This window comes from Vicugna pacos, chromosome 5, assembly GCF_048564905.1.
Source record: "Vicugna pacos chromosome 5, VicPac4, whole genome shotgun sequence".
Taxonomy (NCBI): domain Eukaryota; kingdom Metazoa; phylum Chordata; class Mammalia; order Artiodactyla; family Camelidae; genus Vicugna; species Vicugna pacos.
Window position 1 is genome coordinate 15,934,384 of NC_132991.1, and position 24,649 is coordinate 15,959,032.

The following is a 24,649-nucleotide window of genomic DNA, read 5'->3' on the forward strand; positions in this document are numbered from 1 at the left end:
TAAATTAGTAAATGTGTGATAAAGTTGTACATAGTTAAGAAGAACGTTGTTTACTAGTATTTGTTGTGCTATCATTAGGCTATTGAGTTCCTTGAAATCTCCTTTGTTAGTATGTGTACACCGAATATTTAAAAGGATTGTCTATAACAGCTCCTTTTTTAAAAACATCTTTATTGAATTTAAATTCACATACCATAAAATTCATCCATTTGGAATGGGTGTATTTACAGAATTGTGCAACCATTATCACAATTTAAGTTTATAATAATTTCATCATCCCAAAAAGAAACCTTGTGCCCATTAGCAGTTCACTGGATTTTTCTCCCCTCTAAATCCTGGACAACCATTCTCTGTCCCTTTGGATTTGCCTATTCTGAACGTTGCACATAAAATGTAATTATGCAATATATGGCATTTCACTTAGCATGTTTCCAAGATTCACCCATAGTGTAACATATATCAGTATTTCATTCCTTTTTATTGCTGAGTAGCATTCCAGTCATCATGTGGCTATACCTCATTTTATTTGTCCATTTATCAGTTTATGGACATCTAGGTTGTTTCCGCTTGGTTTTGCTATTGTGAATAATACCGATGTGAACATTTGTGTTTTGTGTGAACGTAAGTTTTTGTTTCCCTTTGTACCTGGGAGTGAAATTGCTAGATTATATGATAAACGTAGACCTCAGTCATATTGGATAGCTTTTAAAAGACATTTTTTGAGAAACTGCCAAATTGTTTTCCAAAGTATTCATACCATTTTACCTTCCCACAAACAATGTAAAACTATTCCACCTTCTCCACATGTTTGCCAACACTTACTGTCCTTTTTTAAAATTATGACTATCCCAGTGAGTATACAGTAGTATCTCATTGTGGTTTTGATTTGCATTTCCATAATGATTAATGATATTGAACATCTTTTCATGAGTCTATTGGCCGTTTGTGTATACTTAACTTTTGAACAATGGAAAGTTTAGGAACCCCACCCACACACAGTAGAAAATCTACTTGTAAGTCTGCAGCTGGCCTGCCCTCCATATACATGGTTCTGCATCTGTGGATTCAACCAACTGTAGCTCCTGCAGTACTGTAGTATGTATTTATTGAAAAAAAAAATTAAGTTATAAGAGATATTTATGTCTTGTGGATAACAGTCCTTACCAGGTAAATACTTTGCGGGTATTTTCTTTCATTCTGTTGCTCTTTTTTTTTTTTTCCACATTCTTGATACTGTCATTTATAGCACATGCGTCCAATTTATTAACATTTTTCTTTTGTCACTTGTATTTTGGTACCATATCTAAGAAAGCATTGCCTGATCCAAAGCCATGAATATTTATTCCTGTTTTCTTCTAGTTTTTTTATTTTTCAATAGTTTTAGCTCTTAGGTTTAGGTCTATGATCCATTTTCAGTTAGTTTTTGTTTGTGGTGTTAAAGAGGAGAATTGACTTCATTTTTTACATGTGGATATATGGTTGTGCCAGCATTGTTTGTTGAAAAGATTATTCTTCCCCCAGTTGAATTGTTTTGACACTCTTGTTTCAATTGACCATAAATATAAGTGTTTATTTCTGAACTCTTTCTTCTAGTCCATGGTCTGTATGTCTTTATGCCAGTACCACGTAGTCTTGATTACTTTAGTTTTGGAAGTTTTGAATTTAGAAAGTATGAGTCTTCCCAAGTTTGTTCTTTTTCAAGATTGTTTTGGTTATTCTGGGTCCCTTGCATTTCTGTATGAGTTTTAGGATCAACTGGTCAGTTTCTGCTCAAAAAAAAAAAAAAGCTGGGATTTGACAGGGATTATGTGAATCTGTAGGTCAATTTGGGGAATTGATCTTTACAATATTAATTCTTCTGTAATATTAGTTTTTATTTGTTTAGTCATCTGAAGGAAAGTGGTCTTTTTAAGGTTTATTGTGATGTGTTTGAATACCTGTGCAATGTTAATGTTCTTATTTCACAGTACTGTATGATTTCTTATTATGGGCTGGTAAGAGCTGGACATGTAAGGAAGAGTAGACACCACCTTTTGAAATGCCAAGGGTATTTTAAAATACAGATTGGTTTTTTTTTTTCATCTTTGTAGCAAATTCATGATGGTGGGGTACCCTCAATAAATTTTAAAATGTCAAATTGTGTTCAGCGTATTAAATATATTTAAATATAATGTAATTACTCTGGAAATGAAGCCTTAGTTCTTTATCAGTACTATTTTTCAGCATTACTGAATGCTAGTATTTTTCAGTCTTTATTAAGCCAGCTCTCTTTTAAATGTAACTGGATGTCCCAAATAACAGTCAGCCTGAAGATTTTTTAAGTTCTCTACATAAATTTTCTTATGCTGACAGTATTAAATTCATATATAATTAATATGGGTAGGAAGACAGCTAAAATGCCAGACTGAGTTAGTGACATTTTCTGTACTAGTGAAATGCCATTCCTTTCAGTGCAGCAGAAATTAAGGATTTAAACCACTTTCTAACGTTGTACTGGAATTTGGGGTTAATTTGTTCAAACTTGATAATCTTTCTTAATAACAAATGGGCATTTGATGTGTTCCATTTTTTTCTTTGTTGGGAGAGCTGTTTTCCCTTACATCTAAGTTTTTACTTCACTTTTCCTGTTCTGGGATCCTCTTTTTGTGGGTATTTGCTGAAGTTAAACCATTACGACTTTATTGCCTTAGACAAGTGATTTCCAAATTTTGAGCTGTGGCACCTAGAACTAGCTGGACATCTATTAATAAAGCCTCTTCAAAGCAAAGAAAATAGTTATCCTAATCTTAGACAGGAGACAGGTAGTACTGGGGCAGTTAAGGGACAGGGAAGAAACGGCCTCACTAGCCTATAGGACCCAAAGATGAAATATAAGAACAGATTGTTGGTAATGTATTAGCAGGTAGAAAGCAGGCTTGGAGGTGTTTTCCTTGCGTCTGTTAGGGCTTTTATTAGATTAGGAGATTTAAAGTTTAAGAGTAATAATACAGCTATAGTTAGTTCACAAAGTGTATGCGGAAAATTAATTACTAAAAGAATAAAGGACCAGAATAATTCATTCATTTGAAACTGACTGATACACCCATTTTCAGTGACTTAGAAATTACCCAAGCTTCTTGTTAATGCAAACTGACCTTGCCTCTAGCTATCAAGGTTGAAGCCAGCAGCAGAGAGTAAAGATTGTCAGTGAGGGCATCAGAAAGGGAAGACTGCAGCCAGGAATGGGCAGAAGGAGAAAACATACAAAGAAATAGAAAAAGAGGAAAGGGTTAAAAAAACTGCAGGGAGAAGGAAAGAAACAAGTATAGATGTAATCATTGAAATAATATCAAGTATCACGATATCAGTGTTTGAATCTATAGTTGGGACTACAATGGAACCTTTTAAAGAACGGAGGTTAACCATGGAAGGGAGGTGAGCAAGAAAGGAGGGAATTTTAAAGAGAGGGTTAAATCACTTTATAAATTTAAGATCAACATTAACAATACACAGTTGTTGTTTCACTTTTCAACATAGTAATACTAATATTTGAGTTGTATTACTATGGGGCACTATTCTAAGTGCTTTACATGTATTGATTCCTTGAATCCTCACCACAACTTTATAAGCAGATACTATTTCTCCCGTTTTACAGATGCGGAAACTGAGCCACAGAGAGAATAGGTAATTTGCTTAGGCTAGTCAGATAACAGAGCCAGGATTCCACAGAGGCAGTCTGACTACTGTGCTACAGCTGGATTCATCACCTCTACCTTCCCCTCTACATCATTTGTATGGTATACTTCTGTAGAAATTTGTCTTGTTTTGAGAATGTAATATACCCTTGAAATAGTTGTATGTCTACTAAAGTGGCAAACTCTACACGCTATTTAAAAATCTGTTTTTCTTTCCTTTAGTTATAGTAACTTGAGAAAATTTATTAAACTAAGTACCAGAACACAAAAGATTTGTATCTTTGTACCAGAAAAAAAAATTGTATCTTATTTATTTATAAGAAAATAAACACCATGTTTGCCTACTACTTGTTCTTTGACTTTGAACCAAGTTTGCTAATCAGTGTTTGTTGCCTTCAAAAATATGCTCACCTTTAAAAGCCACAGACCAAATAGTAATATTGTCATTACTTAAACCTTTTGGAATTTTTTGTTTTTAATAAGCCACACAACAAAATCAGCTTTGCGTGCAAAAAGTACTACCTAGTTTGATTACCTTAGTCATCCTTAAAATTAAAGCCTCACATGAATATTCACAAAATATTTATCTAAAAAGGTGTTTTGTTTTGTTTTGTTTTTACAGCCCTGATGGAGTAAAATGTTTGCAGGCAGTAGAGGAGGAAATGTGAATGGAGTTAGTGGATTTCACCAGGAACTTTGGAAGAGTGTTGGGTATTAGTGTTGCACTGGAGGAGGGTGAGAATTGAGCCCTATTTAGAGGGAAAACAGAAAGACTTCTGTGAGGAGTGTGGGTAAATAAACCAGGATTCTACCGTGAAGATCATTGCTTAGCTCCTTGAATACTTATTTTTTTAATTATTTGTATAATTTTAGAATCATTCACTAGTATGCATATTTTGTTTCCACTGAGACTGTCTTCTGAGGAGAAAAGCTATGTCCTTTGGAAGTACTTCTTGATATTGAGGTTTACAAAAAGTCTGAAAAGGATGGACCTGTGACTGGGAATCCTAAACGATTTTACAAAGAAAAACACATTGGAGACTTTAAGAAGTGCCTTTTAGGCAAGTAAGAGAAATTCTGGATCATCTGGCAGTTAGGAAGGCAGTTGAAGTATTAATATTAGTCTAATCTGACTTGAGCCTGTATTGCTTCCCTCTGACAAATAGTTCCACCATTTGCAGGTTGGGTTAGCCATTCCCCCCTTAGACATGGAGATAATAAATGAGAGATTGTGGGAAACTAAAGAGTATCTTCATTTTATTTATGTTTTTGCATTTCTTACCTTGGTATTGGCTGTTAGATTTTTATTGTAACATTTGGAATACTTTGAGTTTAATATTGGTGCATTTACATTAATATATGAATTATCTGCATGTCATTCATTCAGGAAGTATTTTGAACAGCAGCCGCACAATGCTAGATAATGGGAACACAAATTAGTCTGTGTTCAAGCTGCTTCTAGACTGGCAGGGCAGACAAATGAGTAAACCAGAAGTTAGAATACAGTGTAAGTGCAGCAATAGAGGGGTGCACTGTTTCCTGTTGAATAAAGAGTGATTCGCTCTGACTCAGGAGGACCTTGGGAGAATGTGAATCTTTTGAGTTAAGATTTTAAATAGAAAAGGAATTAGTCAAACAAAGTAGACAGCAGTGGTAAGACATTTTCAGTATGTGGAAAAAATGACAGATAGAACCAGGTAGAAGATAATTATCCACTCTCAGTTATCTTATACTTTCTACACCTCAGGAACCCCCCTGCACTGCATGGCTGCTGTTTAACTGGTATTTCAAGAATAGTAATTAATTTTGGTATTCCTTAATTAAGTCTGTTGTAAAGAATAATAGTTTATTCTATATCTATGAAAACTAAGAATAAGTTGCTTTTTTGAGCATTCTCAATTTTTTTTAAACCTTTTCCTTGTTGTAATTTTAACTTTGAAAGATCAAAAATAAGTTGAAATTCCAAAGTGGAATTATTTGGTCCTTTTAAGGTAACATTTCTGGTTGTTTGGAGCCAAACTCACTTAATTTTAGGTCTGCTTTGAAGATTTATACACCAGGAAGAGAACTTTGTGAAGTTACTTTTACTCTAGTTACTCATCTGCAAATGAAGTTGGACTAGAGAAGGCCCCTTTCAGATCCAAAATCCATTGATTAATTTTTTTGTCTCATCAGTGATATTTATAAGTTGTTTTAAAAGCTAAGAAAGGGTCCACCTTCCCTGTGTCAGAAATTTCTCGCTATGGAGGGTACATCTCAAGCGGTAGAGCACTTACTTAGCATGTACGAAATCTTGGTCAATCCCAGTACCTCCTCTAAAAATTAATTACTTCCTCCTCCCAAAACAATTAAAATATACAATAATAAATAAATAAAATATATTTTTTTAATTTTCTCCTTACATTAACTACCCAAGTCATGTAGTGTAATTTATGTCCCCCTCTCTCTCCTTCCCTCCTCCTTTTAGTGTTGTTTCTGTACAGTGATTTATGAACCCCTCAGATGCAGTTAGATTCAGATGTTCGTCTCTTGAAAAATAATGTACCTGAATCTTGACACTTAGAAACTGTCTTTTCATGACAGATAACTTGTATATAATCTTAGAATGTTATGTGAGTTTACAGTGTACCAGTTTTCTGAGTCAGCAGTTATTTGGCTTATTACTAACTCTGGGGGTAAATATTTGCTCAAAATTGGTGTTTCTCTTAGTATCTTATAGTGCTGTTTTTTCTATTTCTATCCCAAGAACATAACTTACTAAAGCTAAAAAAATTAATTTCTTCATCTCCATTTGGCAGGGTTTCTACTCTTGCATTGTCTTACATGTTTATTCCCTGGTTTTTAAGTTATTTTTAATATTGCTGTGTTGAGGTAGTAGATATTAGGTAGCAGTTTCATGTCAGAATCGTCTTACTTTGCCTTGTAGATTCTTTTTCTGTCTCTTAAGCAAGATTATATAGCTCTTAGCCACACAATGAATCATTGATTAAAAGAACCCTAGTAAGTAGTGACAGCCCCAAAAAAGGGAAAATCTGTGTATACTTTACCCACTTTTCTATTTTCTTTCCTTTTCTTTTTTCTTTTCTTGGTTTGGCTTCATTATTTAGCTTGAGTTTTTACCTCCACAATGTTTAGTAATATTATTTAAATTTTCTTTTATCTAAAGGGTAAGTCTTTTTCCTTTTAGTATTCTACTTGTTGTAAGACAAGTAAAAACACTTTATAAACTAGGGTAACTAGTTCTATTTAATGAATAGCTTTCTAAAAATTTACAGCAAACTTCTCATAGCCCAACTTCAATACATACTACTAATGTTGCATTCCTTTCTTGCACACCCCCTCCCTTTAGAAAATAGAAGGTGTTTCCGAAATGTATTTGTTTTTAAATCACCAAATTTTATCTTTTCTGCAGATAATATCACCTACTGCATTATTTTTGGCTGCAAAAGTAGAAGAACAGGCTCGAAAACTTGAACATGTTATCAAAGTAGCACATGCGTGTCTTCATCCCTTAGAGCCACTGCTGGATACTAAATGTGATGTATGTAAAAACTGGGTGTTTTGGATTTTCTTTGTAAATCTGAAACTTTTTCATTATTTAGACCTAATAAAAAATATAATTCAATTAGTGTTGCCTTCCAATCTGCTTATTTCTATTACTGCTTAGGAATGTAATACCAGGAAGTGATCTGGCAGAAACATATTTCATGTTATGTTCATGAATTTCAGTGTCATTCTTAGTCATGTAAGGCTTTGATTCAAAGGTACTTTTTTAAGTGTATATAAATGAGTTGCTCTATCAGGAACTTTTAACTTGTGAATGACTACCAGATTCTGTTACTTCCACTTGATTTGGGTCAAGTTTAAGGTCCAGATTAAATATATCTGATTTTATTAATGACAAAATTTATCCTGGATGTCGGCTTTAAGTAAAGGACTAAAATATTAATGTAGCCATTCAGTAATAGAGAATGTGTGATTACTTAAAGATAATTTCTGTCATTTCTGTTAACTTTACAAATTTAGAATTATTTCTTGTGAATACTTCAGGTACTGTGCCAATAGAAAAATCTTATGTTTTAAAAATCAGCTCAATGACCTTCTCAAAATGGGGCACAAATAAAATTAAGGTACTTTCACTCTGAGTTTAGCAATATGTCCTTACATGGATGAATATTTATATATAATAAATTATTTTCTTATCACCTTAGTCATTTTTCATGATCTAAGACTGAAATGACAGAAAGTTTTTCATACCTTTATTCTCCAAGTAATTGCATTTGGGGAATGACTTACTGAAACTGAGGGAGAAGATCCTCTATTTTTGTCCCCAACAGTGTATGGTACATTGTTTTGGTATTTTACTTCTAAATTTTTTTTCTTTCAATATGAAAATTTGAGGGTTTGCTTTTATTTTATTAACTCAGTGACTTACTATGATGGTCAAGGAATTACCACATGAAATATCCTAGAGTGAGTTAGTTGATAAGCCTTTTCTTTAAAGGTCAGTTTGAATTTGACATTCTTACTTGGGTTGGTGCTTCCTGTCCTTAATGTGTCTTGAAGTGCCAATGCCTAGGTAAAGTTTTACTTTATAGGCTGAAGATCTCTTTTTTCATTTAAACTACCCCCTTTCATATTATCATTATCTTTAGGTTGTTTTTTTGTCTTTTGCTTTGTTTATGTTTCCTGTATTAGAAGTAATTCTGTTTAGACTTGTCACAGAAAACAGGTTTTCTCTATCACCCTCAATTTATTTTCTTCCTATTTCCAAATTGCTTTGTTTGTAATCAGTCTATAATTCTTACGAGATTTAACAATCCCATAGTCTAGTGTTTTATTTACCAAGCATTTTAATATTATTATTTTTACCTGGCAGGCTTACCTTCAACAGACTCAAGAACTGGTTTTACTTGAAACCATAATGCTACAAACCCTAGGTACGTATGTCAGTATTTCTGTGGGTGTTCCTCAGTGTAATATTCTAAATAAAGGAAAAGATTTCTGGAATAATTTTTATCATTGAAAAAAGTTTCATTTGAAAATAAGATTTGGGGCCAGAAGAGTGCTGCTTGATTATAAGGAAGTCGTTTTTAAAAATTTGATTTCATTTAGCATAATTTAATTGAATGATAAACATAGCCTTCAGTGTGATATCTTATGTTTTCAGATATTTGACACTATGCTTCATTCTGGATTCATAATATGATCCTTTAGGGCTACTGCATATTATTTTAATGTTTATAAACATAACATGGCAGTCCTGCTGTACTAGAGCTTATAATCAGTATTAATGAATTTATCACATCATTTTTAATGTAACAGTTATTTAAGTGTTCGTAATCCTTTTCTAAAAATTACATTGTCTGCAAGATTTGTGCAACTTAAGGAGTGTGTAAAAATTATTTATTGTAATCATATGAGGAGATTGAGGCCTAAAAAGAAGGTTTAGACTATATAAAGTCATATATTACTTTTAGAAGGACCTAGGAAGGTGCGGGGAGGGAGAATGTAGGCTTTATGGAGATCTGCACTTAAATCTATAGACCTCTGACTTGCTTTGTAAACTTCATCTAAGTTCCTTTACCTTTTGTACCTCCATTCTGTATGTGCAAGGTGGAACAATAATGCCGACCTGAACATTAAGAATTTGAAGATGAAGGATAATGTTTTTAAAAAATCACGACATAGTGTGTTTTATAAATAATCATTATTTATTATGTAGTTATTTTTATCTTATTTATGCATCATTCCCAAACGTTGAATAGAAGTCTAATAATCATAGCTTCCCATCATGACAGATTCTTCTTATTACAAAAGTAGCTTGTATGAAACACACATAACTTGTTGAAAGTTTTTATAATATAAAAACAAAAGTGAGAATCTTACTCTCTCCAAATCTAGTGATTTAGCATGTTACTGTTGTTTTTAAATTAGTTATTTTATTACATAAAATCATTGAATCATATTCATATTATTGACAGATTCTTAAATACGAAGAATGGATAGCATTATTTTAAGGGAGAACATTAGAATTGATAAGATAAAATTCTATGGCTTTCAGTAATTCTATGGCTTTCAGTAAAGTGTGATTTTACAGCTTTAGTAACAGTAGAAATATGATTAGACCATACAATAACTTTATAAATCCAGATTATTTATTAGGATGTTATTCATTTACTACTTCTGGAGGTACTGTATAATGACCTCCACTTTTTTATTTAAAAAAAAGAAAAGAAAAACCCTGCTCTACCTAAGGGGTTGATTGGACATTAAAAGCTTTTCAACATTTCATCTTTGGTTTTAGAAACAGTGATTTGATCTTGAGGCCTAGAAGGTTTGCTTACTTAACAATTTTATTTTTATTAGTAATGAAATGTAGTTCAAGCTAGATGGTTGAATCCCTTTGATCTAAGGCACACTGAAAAAATAAAAGGGCCATATCATTTAAATGATCATTTTTTCCCCTGTGACCCAGAGCTTACATTTATGAAAAATGTTCTTTTTACATCTGAAAGAAAGAGTAGGAATATGTTACCTAGTTGGAATCCACTCCTTAAACTGTGGAACATGCTTAATAATTGTATTTGTCATGATTTTAGGCTGTTTTTAACTTGAAGATAATCTCAAACTAATTGTAATTATGAATTTTGAATAAATACTAACCTATGAATAACTTCAGTCTTCGTAATTGGAACATTATTTTTGAGAAGATACTGTTTCTCATCATTGAAGGTATAATGAGTGTGTCAGTGATGAGAAACTAACTTGTCTTTGGATTTTCTTAATGATAAAAAAATATACATTTATGGTTGTGTGATGAGTGGCATTTTTCAGACAAATATTGTAGTGATGATTGGGAAAAAAGTGCTTTTCATTTCAGGTTTTGAGATCACCATTGAACACCCACACACAGATGTGGTGAAATGTACCCAGTTAGTAAGAGGTAAGTGATCTTTGAAACTTTTAAATTAAGTATTAATACTTTTTAATGTCTGTAATGATTTTAGTGCCATTTTGTTCTTCTGTCCTTTTCTTGAGTTTTATTAAAATGGGGAAAATGTCATTTGAAACATTATTTTTCAGTGTTCTACTTATTCATCTACTTCTATTTGTGGTCCTTCCTGGTGAATTAGCTTCCTTTAAATTTAAGTGAGCGTCTCATTTCACTAAAAAATTGGAGGGCTTCCAAATATTTAGATTCTTTCTACCTTCCCATTGGGCTGTGCCTATCCCATTTCAGTTTGTATTTAAGATGTAACTATTTAACATATTGGTGCATAAGATAGTATTAATTTCCAATTTATGTCAAACTTGCATTGACTTGTTGAAAAGTGATTATAGTTTAAGAGTTTGGAGGCCAATTTCAAACTTTCAAATAAAAAATGGCTTTCTTGGCAGATTTGTCATCTTTGGGAATGTTTTGCCCATGTTCATTTGAACAAAATTGATTTAATACATTTTAAAAATCTTTATCATTATTAAAAATGATTTCCTTTTTATGTGTAGTGAGGAAATTATTATATAGCATGATATGTAACAGCATGTGATGTACCTGTTAAACCTTTTATAAACAGGAATACAAAGTTTTGTATTGTTTGCTTTACTCCTTATAAAGCATGTTGGTATATGTTGTTCTGCTCTTGTTAATACATCCTATGTCTACATATCTCTAGAAATATTTTTCACACAGATGCATGCAGTACTGTTTTTTCTACTTGCCTGTTTACCATTTAAAGTGTTGTGTACTAATAGCAACCACTTGGAACTTTTAGTGTGCCTTTTTCTGTTACTTCTTTTTGAAAATGAAATTTTGCAGTTTCTTTTACCACCAGGCTTTAGGTTTATTCTAAACAAATTGGGTAAGACTTTTGAAGACTGTGTTTTTTAGTGTTTTCCTAAATGTTCTCATATTTTATATATTCCAAATTGAATTCATTTTATACCTAGGTAGGATTTCATTGTGTTAATGACTACATTAAAAAAAAAAAGACCTGTTATCTGGTACCACAGTTGTCATTGTTAAAAACTGGAGTTATAAAAATCCCATTTATATATCTTTTAATTCTAATAGTACATGTTGCCATTTGTAAACTAGAACATATTAATTATGGTTCCTATTCTTCACAGTTTTATTTTTATAACACTTTCTCATCCTCAGTATTAAAGTGTAGTATAGAGTTGTATAGAGAAATAGTGTATAGAAAAACTGAATGTTGAATTAAGAAAAAAAAAGCTTTAGAGAAGTTTTGTTTTCCTGAAAACTTTCAAGGGTAAGCTCTTTTGTCTGAATAATGGAGAGCCATATATTTGCCTTAAGCTGAGCTTGGTAAAGAAAGATACTGAAGGAAGATATTAATATAGGTGAAAATATATGTATGTACATACTTAGTAAGAAATGAAACTGAATTTTTAGCTTAGTAGTATTGTGACATTTGAGTCAGCGTCTCTTAAATGCTTTCTGAAGAAGCTAGAGACATAAAGCCCATTTATTTGCAAAATTGAGTAGTAAAGTTCAAACATGTATAAAAACTAAATTTGATATATATCTGAAGTAAAATATTTAACTGTGATTTTTTTATTATTAATGTTTAAAATGTGACTGATTCTTAAATTTTAGTACAAATCCCATGTATGTTTAACTTCATTTTGTCTGACTAACATTTCAAGTAACATAATTTACATCTCACTCCATTTTAAAATGTTCTTTCATATTTGATATATTTTTTCTTTTGCCCTAAAACCACTTTCAGCTAACAGCAGAACATTTTCCCTACATTCCTCTCTGTTGCAGTGACTTTTAATAGGATACTGAAAGTACATATATTCTGAGGTGAAAACTGCAATGGCAACTGAAAATTATTTTTACTTCCTTCTCTGAATATTTTGATTATTTTGTGGGATGAGGGTGGGGTAAATGTGTGTTTTTTTCTAAGTCCTCCCTCCCCCCAACCCCACCCCACCCGTCCCTACCCCAACCCCCGGAGATGAGAAAGTTATTATGCTACTTTGCTGCAGAATTGGCTAATGTCATTTTACAGGGACCTTTCATTTCTGTGATTTCTCCTTCCCTCCCCACCAGGAAAGAATGCCATACTTAAGTCACACTGCCTCCAAGACATCTGATGCTTTGACACTCTTCCTTAGCACAACTCTGCTAAACCCAAATCCCTTTTGTAAACCTTTATGTTGATGATCCACATGGGGCAGCGGGGGAATAACAGGTGCCACGAATAAAAATAGGAGGGGGGCAAGGAATGTTGAGACCTGTTAGAGAGGGATGAGTTGAGGTGAACTGATCCTAGGTGAGCAGAGGGGAAAGATACATCAGTGATGATGAATGTACCTGGAAAAGGGGGAGGGGGCAGAGGCACCCTGTTGGGAAGAATAAGAAGTAGAATAAGGGAGCGGGGGACTGTTTTCAATTTCAGTGTCTTAAGAAGCTAGTTAAAAATTGCTTTTCTATTGGGCACCAGTATTGAATCATCCTGATTCCTTCTAGACTTGTATCTTTTCTAAAGTTGTCATTAATTGGATTATATAATTAAAAATGATACAGTGGCATTTTCTATGTCTACATCCTTATGATGTTTCTGAGTTATTCTCTTCATGCTTAGTAGCATGATGAAAAACTCAGTTTGTGCTCTGAGTTGCGGGGGGGGTGGGGGTTTGTTTTGTTTTCTTTTGTTTCTTTTGGTGAAAGTACTTAAGCCAACTTAAATATGATGACAGGATTAAGTCTGGCAGGCAACTCTTTGTATTTTGTGTTAGACTTCAAAATCTTTTCTTCTTCTTCTTCTTTTTTTTTTTAAATCCAGGAGAATGCTTTATTGCAACTTTTAGCTGACTAGATGCTTAACTTAGTAACAAGTTTAGCCCTTGTAACTGGCTAGCTAAAAGCAAATCGGCTTGTTTCTCAGATCTTTGGGGGATAGCAAGAAACATTTGAGTGAATGTTGTTGAAGATTTTCAGTAGTATAGAAAATGATGGCGCTCTTGTGATATTTGTAAGTAGTAAGTAAAATTTACTTTTTGTGTCCAAATCTTTGAAGTTTTTGTTGTGTTGAGAACTTTTCAATGGTAGCACGTTAAAGCTGACAGTACTGTTTTCGTTTTTTTTCTTTTCTTACAGCAAGCAAGGATTTGGCACAGACATCCTATTTCATGGCTACCAACAGGTTGTTATCCTGACCCTCTTTGTTGCACTGTTGTAGCACACTATAGCTTCCTTTAATGCAGGGCCCCCTCAATGTGTCTCTTACCCTTGTTGCAACAGGAGACTGGACCATCTCCTGTGGTGGTACCTTCCTGTCTGCTTTGCGGTGTATTGTACAAGGGACTTTTGGCACAGAGGGGTTAAATGCACAATGTGAAGTGTAGTGGTGCTTTCTGATGACATATTCTCGATTTGTGAGTGCATAAGTCTAAAATTGGTAGCCTGAATAGCAGCTAAAGATTACAAAGAGCTAAACTTAACGTAGAAATTCGAGCAACTTGGTAAGTATAAAGCTATTTTTAGTTACAATTATAGTTAAATGACAATTTTTAAAAATTTCACGTTGATCCAATCTTAACTTTAAAATAATCATTAAAGTATATTTAGTAAATAAAATTTATATAACTGGGGTATTTTTTTTTCCAGATAATACCCACCAGTAGTAAATTAGTAGTAGTCAAGTCCTATCAGTGCCTTGATTTGCATAAGTGTAATTTTTACTTTAAAAAAACTTACTTCCTCTTCAGCTTGTATAAAAAAAAAAGTATGGCATGGGTTTGTGGTTGATCAGTAAACATTTACATCAATTCTGAAGCTGAACTGGAAGAATAGTTTTTTAAAAGCCTTTCATATCTAATACATAATTTTGTTCTGGATTAATGACATTAATGATTTAAATTTGTTTTTTAAATGGGTCATTGCGGAGGAGTGGACCAAACTAGCTTTGTGTAGTCCTTAATTTCTTGTCACACTGTTAAGTTTTATTTGAAAGGTTAGATTGGCAAAAACAAGTATATTTTCTTAGATATGTGTTGTTGGGATTTAACCTCTGTCCCTAGAAATTCTAAACAACAAGGCAAAAAAATCCCTTAAATTTAAAACTTTGCTTAGAAAGGCTAGCTGTGACATGTTACATGCCCAGTTTTTGGTGTGTCATGAAAGGAGAGAGATACTGTTTTTGTAGTATTTAGCAACATTGGGCCTTGAAGCTGTTCAGCAAAGGTAAGTTTTCTCTGTGGCTTTAATGAGAAGAAGATAGGTTTACATAGATAAGTATTAAATTCTCTTCGACTTACTCGAGAATTAATTATGTTAAGCTACATTAAATGGTAGAATCCCTGATTTTAATGTGATGTTGAAATTACTTTGTCAGTTTTAAGTCTTCTGCTTTTTCTTTGCTTTTTTGCCATATTGTTACAAAACAAACAAAAATATCACAAAAAAGTTTAAAGCATTATACTTGTATATAGTAATTATTGGAAATGTAATAAGTAAAAAATACTTCGAATTTAGGTATAAAAGCAAAATTTAGAAATATTAATATATTAGTATTAATAAAATAATATACTCTGAGGAGTAAGCATGAAAATGTTTATAATATATATAGATTTTTTTAGTATTCAAATTTTTATGAACATAGTCATAAAAAGTGTTAAAATGTTAGCTTTTAATTTAATAAAGTTTTGTACTCTAGATTTGAAGAAGAAAACCTTTGTAATTCTGTTTTTGCTGTAATCTTATTGGTAAATGTTTTTCTTTGTTTTACATGTTTGAATTTCTATGACTCTTCATTTTCAAACCTGCTCCACAACAGTCTGCATCTTACAACCTTCTGTCTTCAGTACAAACCAACAGTGATAGCATGTGTATGCATTCATTTGGCTTGCAAATGGTCCAATTGGGAGATTCCTGTGTCAACTGATGGAAAACATTGGTGGGAATATGTGGATCCTACAGTTACTCTGGAATTACTAGATGGTAAGTAGAGAAAAATAAATCTTTTTTAACATTGAATTTTTTTCTTTTTATTATACATTTAAAATTTTCTCTTATTCTGTACAGGTTTGAAAAAATAGTGAGTCCCCATATACTCATGCCCAATTGAATAGTTACCAGTTCTGGCCCATCCAGCATCCTCCTTCCCCCTGTAGTTATTTTGATGCTATTAACAGTTTGGGAATAGACTTTAAAAGTATAATTACATGATTAAATGAACAGGATGAAAATAAGGATTCATTAGCCTAAAAAAAAATAGTATATTAACTACCACTGAATATCTAAAGCACTTTCAAGATTTTTTAAAGAAATATGATTTATAATGCTGCAGGTAGATAGTACAAGAATACCTAATTTAAAGTGCACTAATTTTATTGAGTTTAATATGTATACACACAAAGTCAGGTATTACTGTTAAAGATGTGACCAGTGAGCTATAGGTATTTTCATGGTAATGTTCCTTTCTCTGTTGTTCCAGTGATGGTGAAGTGTGTCATTGTTGCCTTGCATTAATAAGTTATGGATTGACCTGGAAAAATTGTTGTAATAAGCTCTGTAAATTACGAACCTGGAACTAGACAACTGTGCCACCATAGCTGGAAAGCAGCCATAGGCAACTTGTAAATGAATGGTTGTGTTCCAGGATAACTTTATTTATAAAAACAGGATGCAGGACGTAGTTGGCTTACTGGTGATAGTTTGCCTACCCTTGTGGTAAAATATTCTTTTTTGTCAGATCTCTTGATTTTCTAGGCCTTTTTTCTTCCCTGAAAAATTTCTCTTGGAGTATATATCTCATGCTGTATTACTGCCACATGATTATCCTCTTTTTCTTACCAGAGTTTTTTTAAAGTTTATCCAGAGTGCATGGAGATCTTCAGTGAGTTGAAATAACATCTTCTAAAAACAGTGGAGGCTTTTTTTTCCATATATGATTTGAAACGAGGTTAACTATGCCACCATCTTACTTTAGCAGTTGATAAGATATAGTAGTCATCATCTTAATAAAAATAATTTGTGTGTATGCTAAAATGAAGCTCACAAAAATCAAGTAATCTACCTTTTATCCTGCTCTTAAGTTGTAGGTAAAGTGTTTTTTGTGTGTGTTTTGGGATTTTTTTTTTTGACAGAACAAAATACCCCTTTGCTTCTATTCTGAAAAGGATTAAGTTCATTATTCTTTTGGAGAACCACTGAATAGGAGTCTTGGACAGTTAACACACTGAAAATTTCCACATATTATATAGCAGCTTTTTCTCTGTTTTGATCAAAAAAAAAATAAAGTAACAAAATTTAAGATTTTAAGAATATCTGAATTATATCATGGTATCTGAAGCATCAGTGTTTACTGAAATAATTTATTTAATGACTGAGCCAAAAACAACATTGGCTTATACTTGGCTTATCTGCAAGGGGAGTTTGTGGGTTTCAGTTTGTTTTTATGATTAGTAACAAACCCTGGTGTTTTTTGTATTTCGAATTTTGAGGGAGAAGAAGAGCCTCTATTTTAAGCATCATACTGTGATTTTTGTGCATGTAGCTAATTACTTAAACTAGCAGTAATTATTTAATAGATTATTTTGTTTCTCCGCTGTAATTCTTAATAGAAGATACTTTAAAAAAGAAAACCAAAGCTTATTTACATTTTGTGCCTGCTGCTGTACCAGGTTTTAAACCAGAAATTTATGTGCATTTAATCTTTGATAATCAAGCTGTTGAAGAAATTGAGTCAAAATAATTTGTTAATTTTGGACCCAAAGGCATTATGTATTTGCTGGATTTACTAGTATCCAAGTTGAAAAGTGGTCTTTTTTTCAAATGAAGAAATAATAGTACAGGCATTAGATTTTTTCATCCAAACTGGATCAAAAAACTCTTCAGACATTAGCAGTAATTAGTTGTCACTGCTTGTGAGCATATAACGGTGCCAGGTTTTTGCATATTCTTTGCTTCTTTGAGACAAATTCTATATTGTTTTAATTTTCATTACCAATCTTAGCATTTGCCTAGAATAGTTTATAGAAAAGCTTACTGTTTACACTGAAAATGGTAAATAAATCTGTGTAGTCTCTACTGAAGAATTATTATTGGCCTTAATATTTTATGATACTGTAATTCATTTAACTAATACTACTAATATTTGTCTTGGAAGTAGCCAGTAACTTTATTAGTGACACTATTTTGGAGTAGAAAACTATAATTCATCATAACTACACTATGGAAAAGTGGCTCATCTCATTGTAATTCTAAATTTAAGGGAAAAAATTGCGAAAATATGACTAAGGTGGTTTACTGTTACGTTAATGATATTGACTGCTGGGAAGTTATATGAGTATAGGTAGAGAAATTTTTTCATTTAACTTTGACATGGTTTTAAATGTAAAGAAACTGCAAGATAGTACAGTTTCTGTGCTGTTACACCGTGCACCCAGGTTCTCTAATGTTAACATCATTCATAATAATACATGATTCTCAAAACCAAGAAGTTAATCTGATAGTTTTTCAGTCTTTCCTTTTCTTTCATGTCCTTGACATTTTGAAGAATAATAGTCAGTTATTTTATAGAATGTTCCTCAATTGAAGTTTGTCTGATATTCTCCCATTATTAGATTGAAGTTACACTTTTTTGGCAAGAATACCACAGAAATGGGTTGTGCTCAGTGCATCTTATCAAGGGTATCATGTTGATATGTTTTTTGCTGGAAAATATGATCATGATCACTTGGTTAAGGCCGTAAAGTTACTGCTTTTCTCTTTGTAATTAATAAATATCTTGTGGAAGGTATATTGGGATTATACAAATAACCTCTTTTTCCTTAAACTTTTGCCCACTAATTTTAAAGAATGTATTCGTAGATCTTGCCTGCAGTAGTATCACTGTATTGTTTCCCTAATGGAGATTTTCTGTTTGGGGGGAATTCTTTTTTAATGCCACTAAGTTTTCCAGAGATTTTTAAGTAAGCATGTAAAATTAGGGGGATGTAGAAAGAGTGGGTTTTTTGTTTTGTTTGTTTTTTAAGATTTGTCTTTGAAAATAACAATTGTGTCTAATTCTGTATATGCTAATGGTTGAATCAGGAGGGTGATAGTGAAGAGATGAACTCTTGAGCTTTCTTTTTAATATTGCCCACTTGAGAATTCCAAATCTAAAACCACTTTCTAAATTTTCAATTTAAATTTTATTTTTAGAGCTAACACATGAGTTTCTACAAATATTGGAGAAAACACCTAGTAGGTTGAAGAGGATTCGAAACTGGAGGGTAAGAGAATTGGCAAGGTTTACTAGAGTATCAATTTATCACTTATCTAACAACTGCATAGCTTATCAGTTTGAATTTTTGTGGTTAAGTAGTCTTTTTTCCAGTATTCCTAAATAATCGCAGCCTATCGTAAGCTACATATACTCATAATGTAGTCAGCCACTGTGTCCGATAGACTTTTCTATAAATACTTTCTAAATTTCTTGTTTAATTCTCATAGTGATTACAATGGAAATATTCTCCTCATTTCACAAACAGGAAAATTAAAGCTAGACAAGTTAAATTCCATTCTCAAATTCTGGGATAGGATTTAACCTGTGTCTAATTCTAAAACCAGTGCTTTCAACTATTAATAGCCTTTTTATGTCTCTAAACAAGATATTTATTTACTGGCAACATAAAGTCAACCCCCAGGTGATTTTATTTCCATATATTTAATATAGAATTTTTATAAGCAAAGAAATTTCTATTAAGTTCCTTTGCTGTCATTGCTTCTTCTGTGTTTTATTTAAATAGGCTACTCAGGCGGCTAAGAAACCAAAAGTAGATGGACAAGTATCAGAAACGTCACTTCTTGGTTCATCTTTGGTCCAGAATTCCATTTTAGTAGATAGTGTTACTGGTGTGCCTACAAACCCAAGTTTTCAGAAACCATCTACATCAGCATTCCCTGCACCAGTACCTCTAAATTCAGGAAATATTTCTGTTCAAGACAGCCATACATCTGATAATTTGTCAGTGCTAGCAACAGGAATGCCAAGTACCTCATATGGTTTGTCATCACACCAAGAATGGCCTCAACATCAAGAGTCGGCAAGGACAGAACAGTTATATTCCCAGAAACAGGAGACGTCTTTGTCTAGTAGCCAATACAACATCAACTTCCAGCAGGGACCTTCTGTATCACTGCATTCAGGATTACATCACAGACCTGACAAAATTTCTGATCATTCTTCTGTTAAGCAAGATTATACTCATAAAGCAGGGAGCAGTAAACACCATGGGCCAATTTCTGCTACTCCTGGAGTAATTCCTCAGAAAATGTCTTTAGATAAATATAGAGAAAAGCGTAAGCTAGAAACCCTTGATCTGGATGTGAGGGATCATTACATAGCTGCCCAGGTAGAACAGCAGCACAAACATGTACAGTCCCAGGCAGCCAGCAGCAGTTCTGTAACTTCTCCCATTAAAATGAAAATTCCCATTACAAATGCTGAAAAACCTGAAAGATACATGGCAGATAAGAAGGAAAAGAGTGGATCACTGAAATTGCGGATTCCAATACCCCCCACTGATAAAAGTGTCAGTAAAGAAGAACTGAAAATGAAGATAAAAGTTTCTTCCTCAGAAAGACACAGCTCTTCTGATGAAGGCAGTGGGAAGAGCAAGCACTCAAGCCCACATGTTAGCAGGGACCATAAGGAGAAGCACAAGGAGCATCCCTCAAACCGCCACCACCCCGGCAGTCACAAGCATTCCCACTCGTACAGTGGCAGCAGCAGTGGGGGCAGTAAACACAGTACTGATGGAATACCACCCACTGTGCTGAGGAGTCCTGTTGGCCTGAGCAGTGATGGCATTTCCTCTAGTTCCAGCTCTTCAAGGAAGAAGCTGCATATCAATGATGCATCTCACAACCATCACTCCAAAATGAGCAAAAGTTCCAAAAGTTCAGGTAGTTCATCTAGTTCTTCCTCCTCTGTTAAGCAGTATATATCCTCTCACAACTCTGTTTTTAACCATCCCTTACCCCCTCCTCCCCCTGTCACATACCAGGTGGGCTACGGACATCTCAGCACCCTCGTGAAACTGGACAAGAAGCCAGTGGAGACCAACGGTCCTGATGTCAATCACGAGTACAGTACAAACAGCCAGCATATGGACTACAAAGACACATTCGACATGCTGGACTCGCTGTTAAGTGCCCAAGGAATGAACATGTAATCATTTGTTTAGGTCAATTTTTCCTTTCCTTTTTTAATTTAAAAATTGTTAGAATGGAAAACTTCCTCCTGATCTAGCAGTGGTTAACACCTGCTGTTGTTGCCACTGCTTCAATATTTGTAAGTGCTGCTTTATTCTTCATTCTGAAAAGAAGAGATTATAGTAAACAAGTCTTTATCTCCACATATGATAGTGTTATAAATACTGTAACAGCATGGAAGGTGCAAAACTCAGTATTTCTGCAATTGCAGCTAAGAACATTAGGATGAATGGCTGGCTGCTTCTAGGAATATAAGATGCCTCAAGCATTTGTTATTTATAATTTGAATACTGTAGCTATTTTTTGTTGCTTGGCTTTTGAATGAGTGTAAATTGTTTTCTTTTGTGTATTTATACTTGTATGTATGATTTGCATGTTTCAAAGATAAAGGGATAAAACAGTATACTGACAACTGTTTACAAGAAAGTGGAGAAAAATGTACATACATTTTTGTATGTTTAGATATTACCATAAATACTCAGGATTGGAGCTGCTTGTAAGTATAACAATATACAGAATAACTTTATTTTATCTTGTCAGAGTCCATCACTAATCTAAAATAAAGGTGGCACTTTTTCATGTTAACCTTAAACTCTAGGCCTTACTGGAAGCCACTGAAGGGGGACACTTCACTACCAGATGGGTATGCAGTGCCACAGATGGTCATTTACACTGTGAGGCACTGATTCTGCTTTCAGAGGTTCTGACCAGATTGGCTGCTGAAATAGCCCCTAATTTTCTGAAGGCTTGAAGAGGAAAAAAATAAAGTTTACATACTCTTGATGTGAAGTGCATTTAAATGTTTGTTGGCTTGTTGCAGTACTATAAACACGGAGCTGTTAATAATGGTTATGTAGATGACTGTGATTTGAAAACTAAATTCACAAAAACTTACATTAGTGAAGAATTAGTAAGTTTTTTCTTAAATAAAGGACTTTAACACTACATATTTTAACAGTAAACAGGAATCGCTTTTCCTTTAGCATTCAGAATAGCACCACGTTCTTAAACATACTGCTCCCCTGAAGTGTGTTTGTGTGTGATGCCATATTTCTTTTTCAGGTAAATACAGTCTTCCTTATAAAAATGAAATTAAACCTATTGCTATCTCAGTTCTTCTATATTCTAATAATAAATAAAACAAAAAGATGACTGACTGTGCACTGTACCTGTATTTATAGCTTACAGTTGTTATCAGGAAGCTCTGAGGAAAAAAAAAAAGTCAGCCTCCAGGTAAACAGCTAGTGGAGGTTTTACATTTGTTTGCACATCTCAGTATATTCCCGTTGAGGTCAAGTTTGCACAGTCTTCTGACTTCTGAACAAACAATAGACTTAAACTTGTTTAAAATTTGTCTTAAATGCCAGTAATATGGCTCTGGTTTATCAGCTAATCTTCAATTCTGTGGTAAATCTTTGAGATGGGTTGGATTCAGCTTCTTTTGAACTGAAAACTGTCTTAATTTTTCCTCTATGTATATGAATTATTTTTGTTACAAAGCCACTGATATGTGCACAATTGTAATTTTACTCAAGTATGTTGCAGTTGTAAATACTAGAGTTTAATCTTGTGCTCTACTTTTATTTAGCAATTACCTGATTTGCCAGTAGCTTTATAATTTTTTTAAGATAATTGTTCATTATTTTGTCAATGTTATTTGAATTTAGGATACTAGGAGCCTCTTTCTAGGGACTTTGCCTAGCTAGCATGTCCTAACTTTGTTCTTGTCTTGCATAACTTTAGTAATCTTTGTCATTTCATGTAACTTTATTGCTCTGTATGGCATATTATTGTATCCATAAACATGGTAATTTTGATACAGTTATACTTTTACAGTGGTACATAATCCAAGGACTAGTATAGAATTAAGATGAGTGCAAGATGAGGGAGGGAAGGGTTTTGTTCTTGGTGATTTAGATGTGAAACCTCTAAGGAGCTATCATGTGAAACGACATAGAGTTGTCGTGCTACTGTATGATTGGGGGTGATGATACCAGGAATTTTAATAAGATTTTGTAAAGAATATCCAGAAAAGTAGTGAACTTATTTTCAGTATGACATAGAAAACAATGTGAATATTTAAGGTCTGTGACTATACCTAAACTTCACTAAGAATTTGCAGAATTGTTTTGAGATGTGAGAATAAAGGTAATTTTGTTGAATCTTTATTGGTGCTAATGATGGACAGTTAAAAAGGTAGCTAGTGTATATTGTTATGGGTCAGTACTTATTAGTACTTCCAAAATTGAATTTTGAAATGCTGTGTATTCACTTTTCACTCTGTAAATGTAATTCTTTACAATGACTTTATTTATTAAAGGGCAGCCAGTTATAATTTTTACAGGATTGTGTGAGCTATTCAAACTCTTTAACCTCTGAACAGGTTATTAGCTTCTAAAACCACAATGGGGATAAATATGGAAATCGTTTTAAGTTTCATTTCCATTAAATGAGAACCCTTATAGTTCATTGCCATGAATTTACTTTAACCATCTCATTTGCATAAAGTAGTTCATCAGCCTGGTCCTGATAGGCTCAACCAAAGAAAAAGACTCCAATGAATGGACATTATTACTGAGTCTTCTTGTAAGTAGCCATAATTAAACCAAAATAGTATCAAATTTAGGTGTGAAATTCCACATGTGCAAGTACTGTTAAGGTGATACATTTTTGATGAGATTTTTAAAAATATTTGAACTATTAAAAAACATTATCTTTAAACATCCTATAAAAGAGTGATTCATTTTTTAGTTGTGTTTTCCCTAGATCATAGATGTGTTACCTTTACACAGAAGCACATTACATAGAAAGACTGTACTTCTACCTCTTTCAAGTAATTTTCTAATATTGAGCTGTGCCCCTAAATATTTGCCTTAGCTATTTTAAAATACAGTACTTTCAGAACCAAAGCAAAGGAGTGTTTTTTTTTTTTTCACAGACACATTCTCAGAGGCCTGCTTTACCAAAAAAACTGGTGGTGGTATCCTTGCGTGGTAAGACCTTGCAAAGTGTCCTAGTTCCTGTTTCTTGTTTTACCTAAGGTTCATTTTGTTTGTTTGTTTTTGCAGATAATTAAATACTGAAAAGTCTTGTAGTCGCCCCTCAGTTTGTCTTTGAAAACAATTACATGGGCATCTTGACCTTCCTCTGTGTATGCAGCTTCATTCTGGCTAGAGTTCTTAAAGAGTACAAGAAAATTTCTGCCATGATATGTGGTTTCATGCAGAACGTCATGAGGGGTGCTTACATTACTTTGTACCAATGGATTATGAGTATGTAGGATACCTTGCTTTTCTGACCTATCTCTCCTCTTTGAACTAAAGAAATGGCTAGCTGAGGGCTACTTCAGATAACCAAATTTAAAATGTTTTTGTTAGTTACCAAATGTCTTGCCTTAAAAGCATTTGTAAGCACATTTTTTGGTTATATTTGAGAATTTAAATTACTGGTTTTTATTCCTTAACCAGTCTTAGAAACAAACTGCTGCTTACATATGCATCACTGTTACGTACTCTGAGTACCCTTGGTTGATTAGGTATGTTAGGGTTTTGCATTTACTATGGAGATAAGTAAAGATTTTTTAAAAACATGGTTATATCTCTAAAGAAAGACACTTCTACTGTCAAGATATCTCACCATTCCCAAATTTTATCTGAACAAAAAAATAGTTGTTTCTCACCTACTGTGCTTAAATAGCTAGGTGATTTTTAAGATGTCTTTGCTGAGGAAAATTTGAGAG

The 24,649-nt window shown here is 33.2% G+C and overlaps 1 protein-coding gene across 9 annotated transcripts in view; it reads left to right on the forward strand.

The window, feature by feature from the left end:
- The window catches only part of CCNT2 (cyclin T2), a 38,163-nt gene extending 14,159 nt beyond the window's left edge, over positions 1–24,004 (forward strand). The window contains exons 3-10 of one of the 9 annotated variants that reach the window (XM_006196110.4): positions 7,087–7,215; positions 8,554–8,614; positions 10,558–10,620; positions 13,807–13,852; positions 15,485–15,648; positions 18,856–18,926; positions 19,443–20,601; positions 20,703–24,004. In XM_006196110.4, coding sequence (XP_006196172.2) covers positions 7,087–7,215; positions 8,554–8,614; positions 10,558–10,620; positions 13,807–13,852; positions 15,485–15,648; positions 18,856–18,926; positions 19,443–20,601; positions 20,703–20,770 — 1,761 coding nt within the window. In that variant the 3' untranslated portion in view covers positions 20,771–24,004. Of the gene's footprint in view, positions 1–7,086; positions 7,216–8,553; positions 8,615–10,557; positions 10,621–11,940; positions 14,172–15,484; positions 15,649–18,855; positions 18,927–19,442 lie in introns of those variants that run through there. The other 8 variants (XM_006196109.4, XM_072960893.1, XM_072960895.1 and 5 more) reach the window with 8 other exon arrangements.
- The last annotated feature ends 645 nt before the right edge of the window (positions 24,005–24,649 follow it).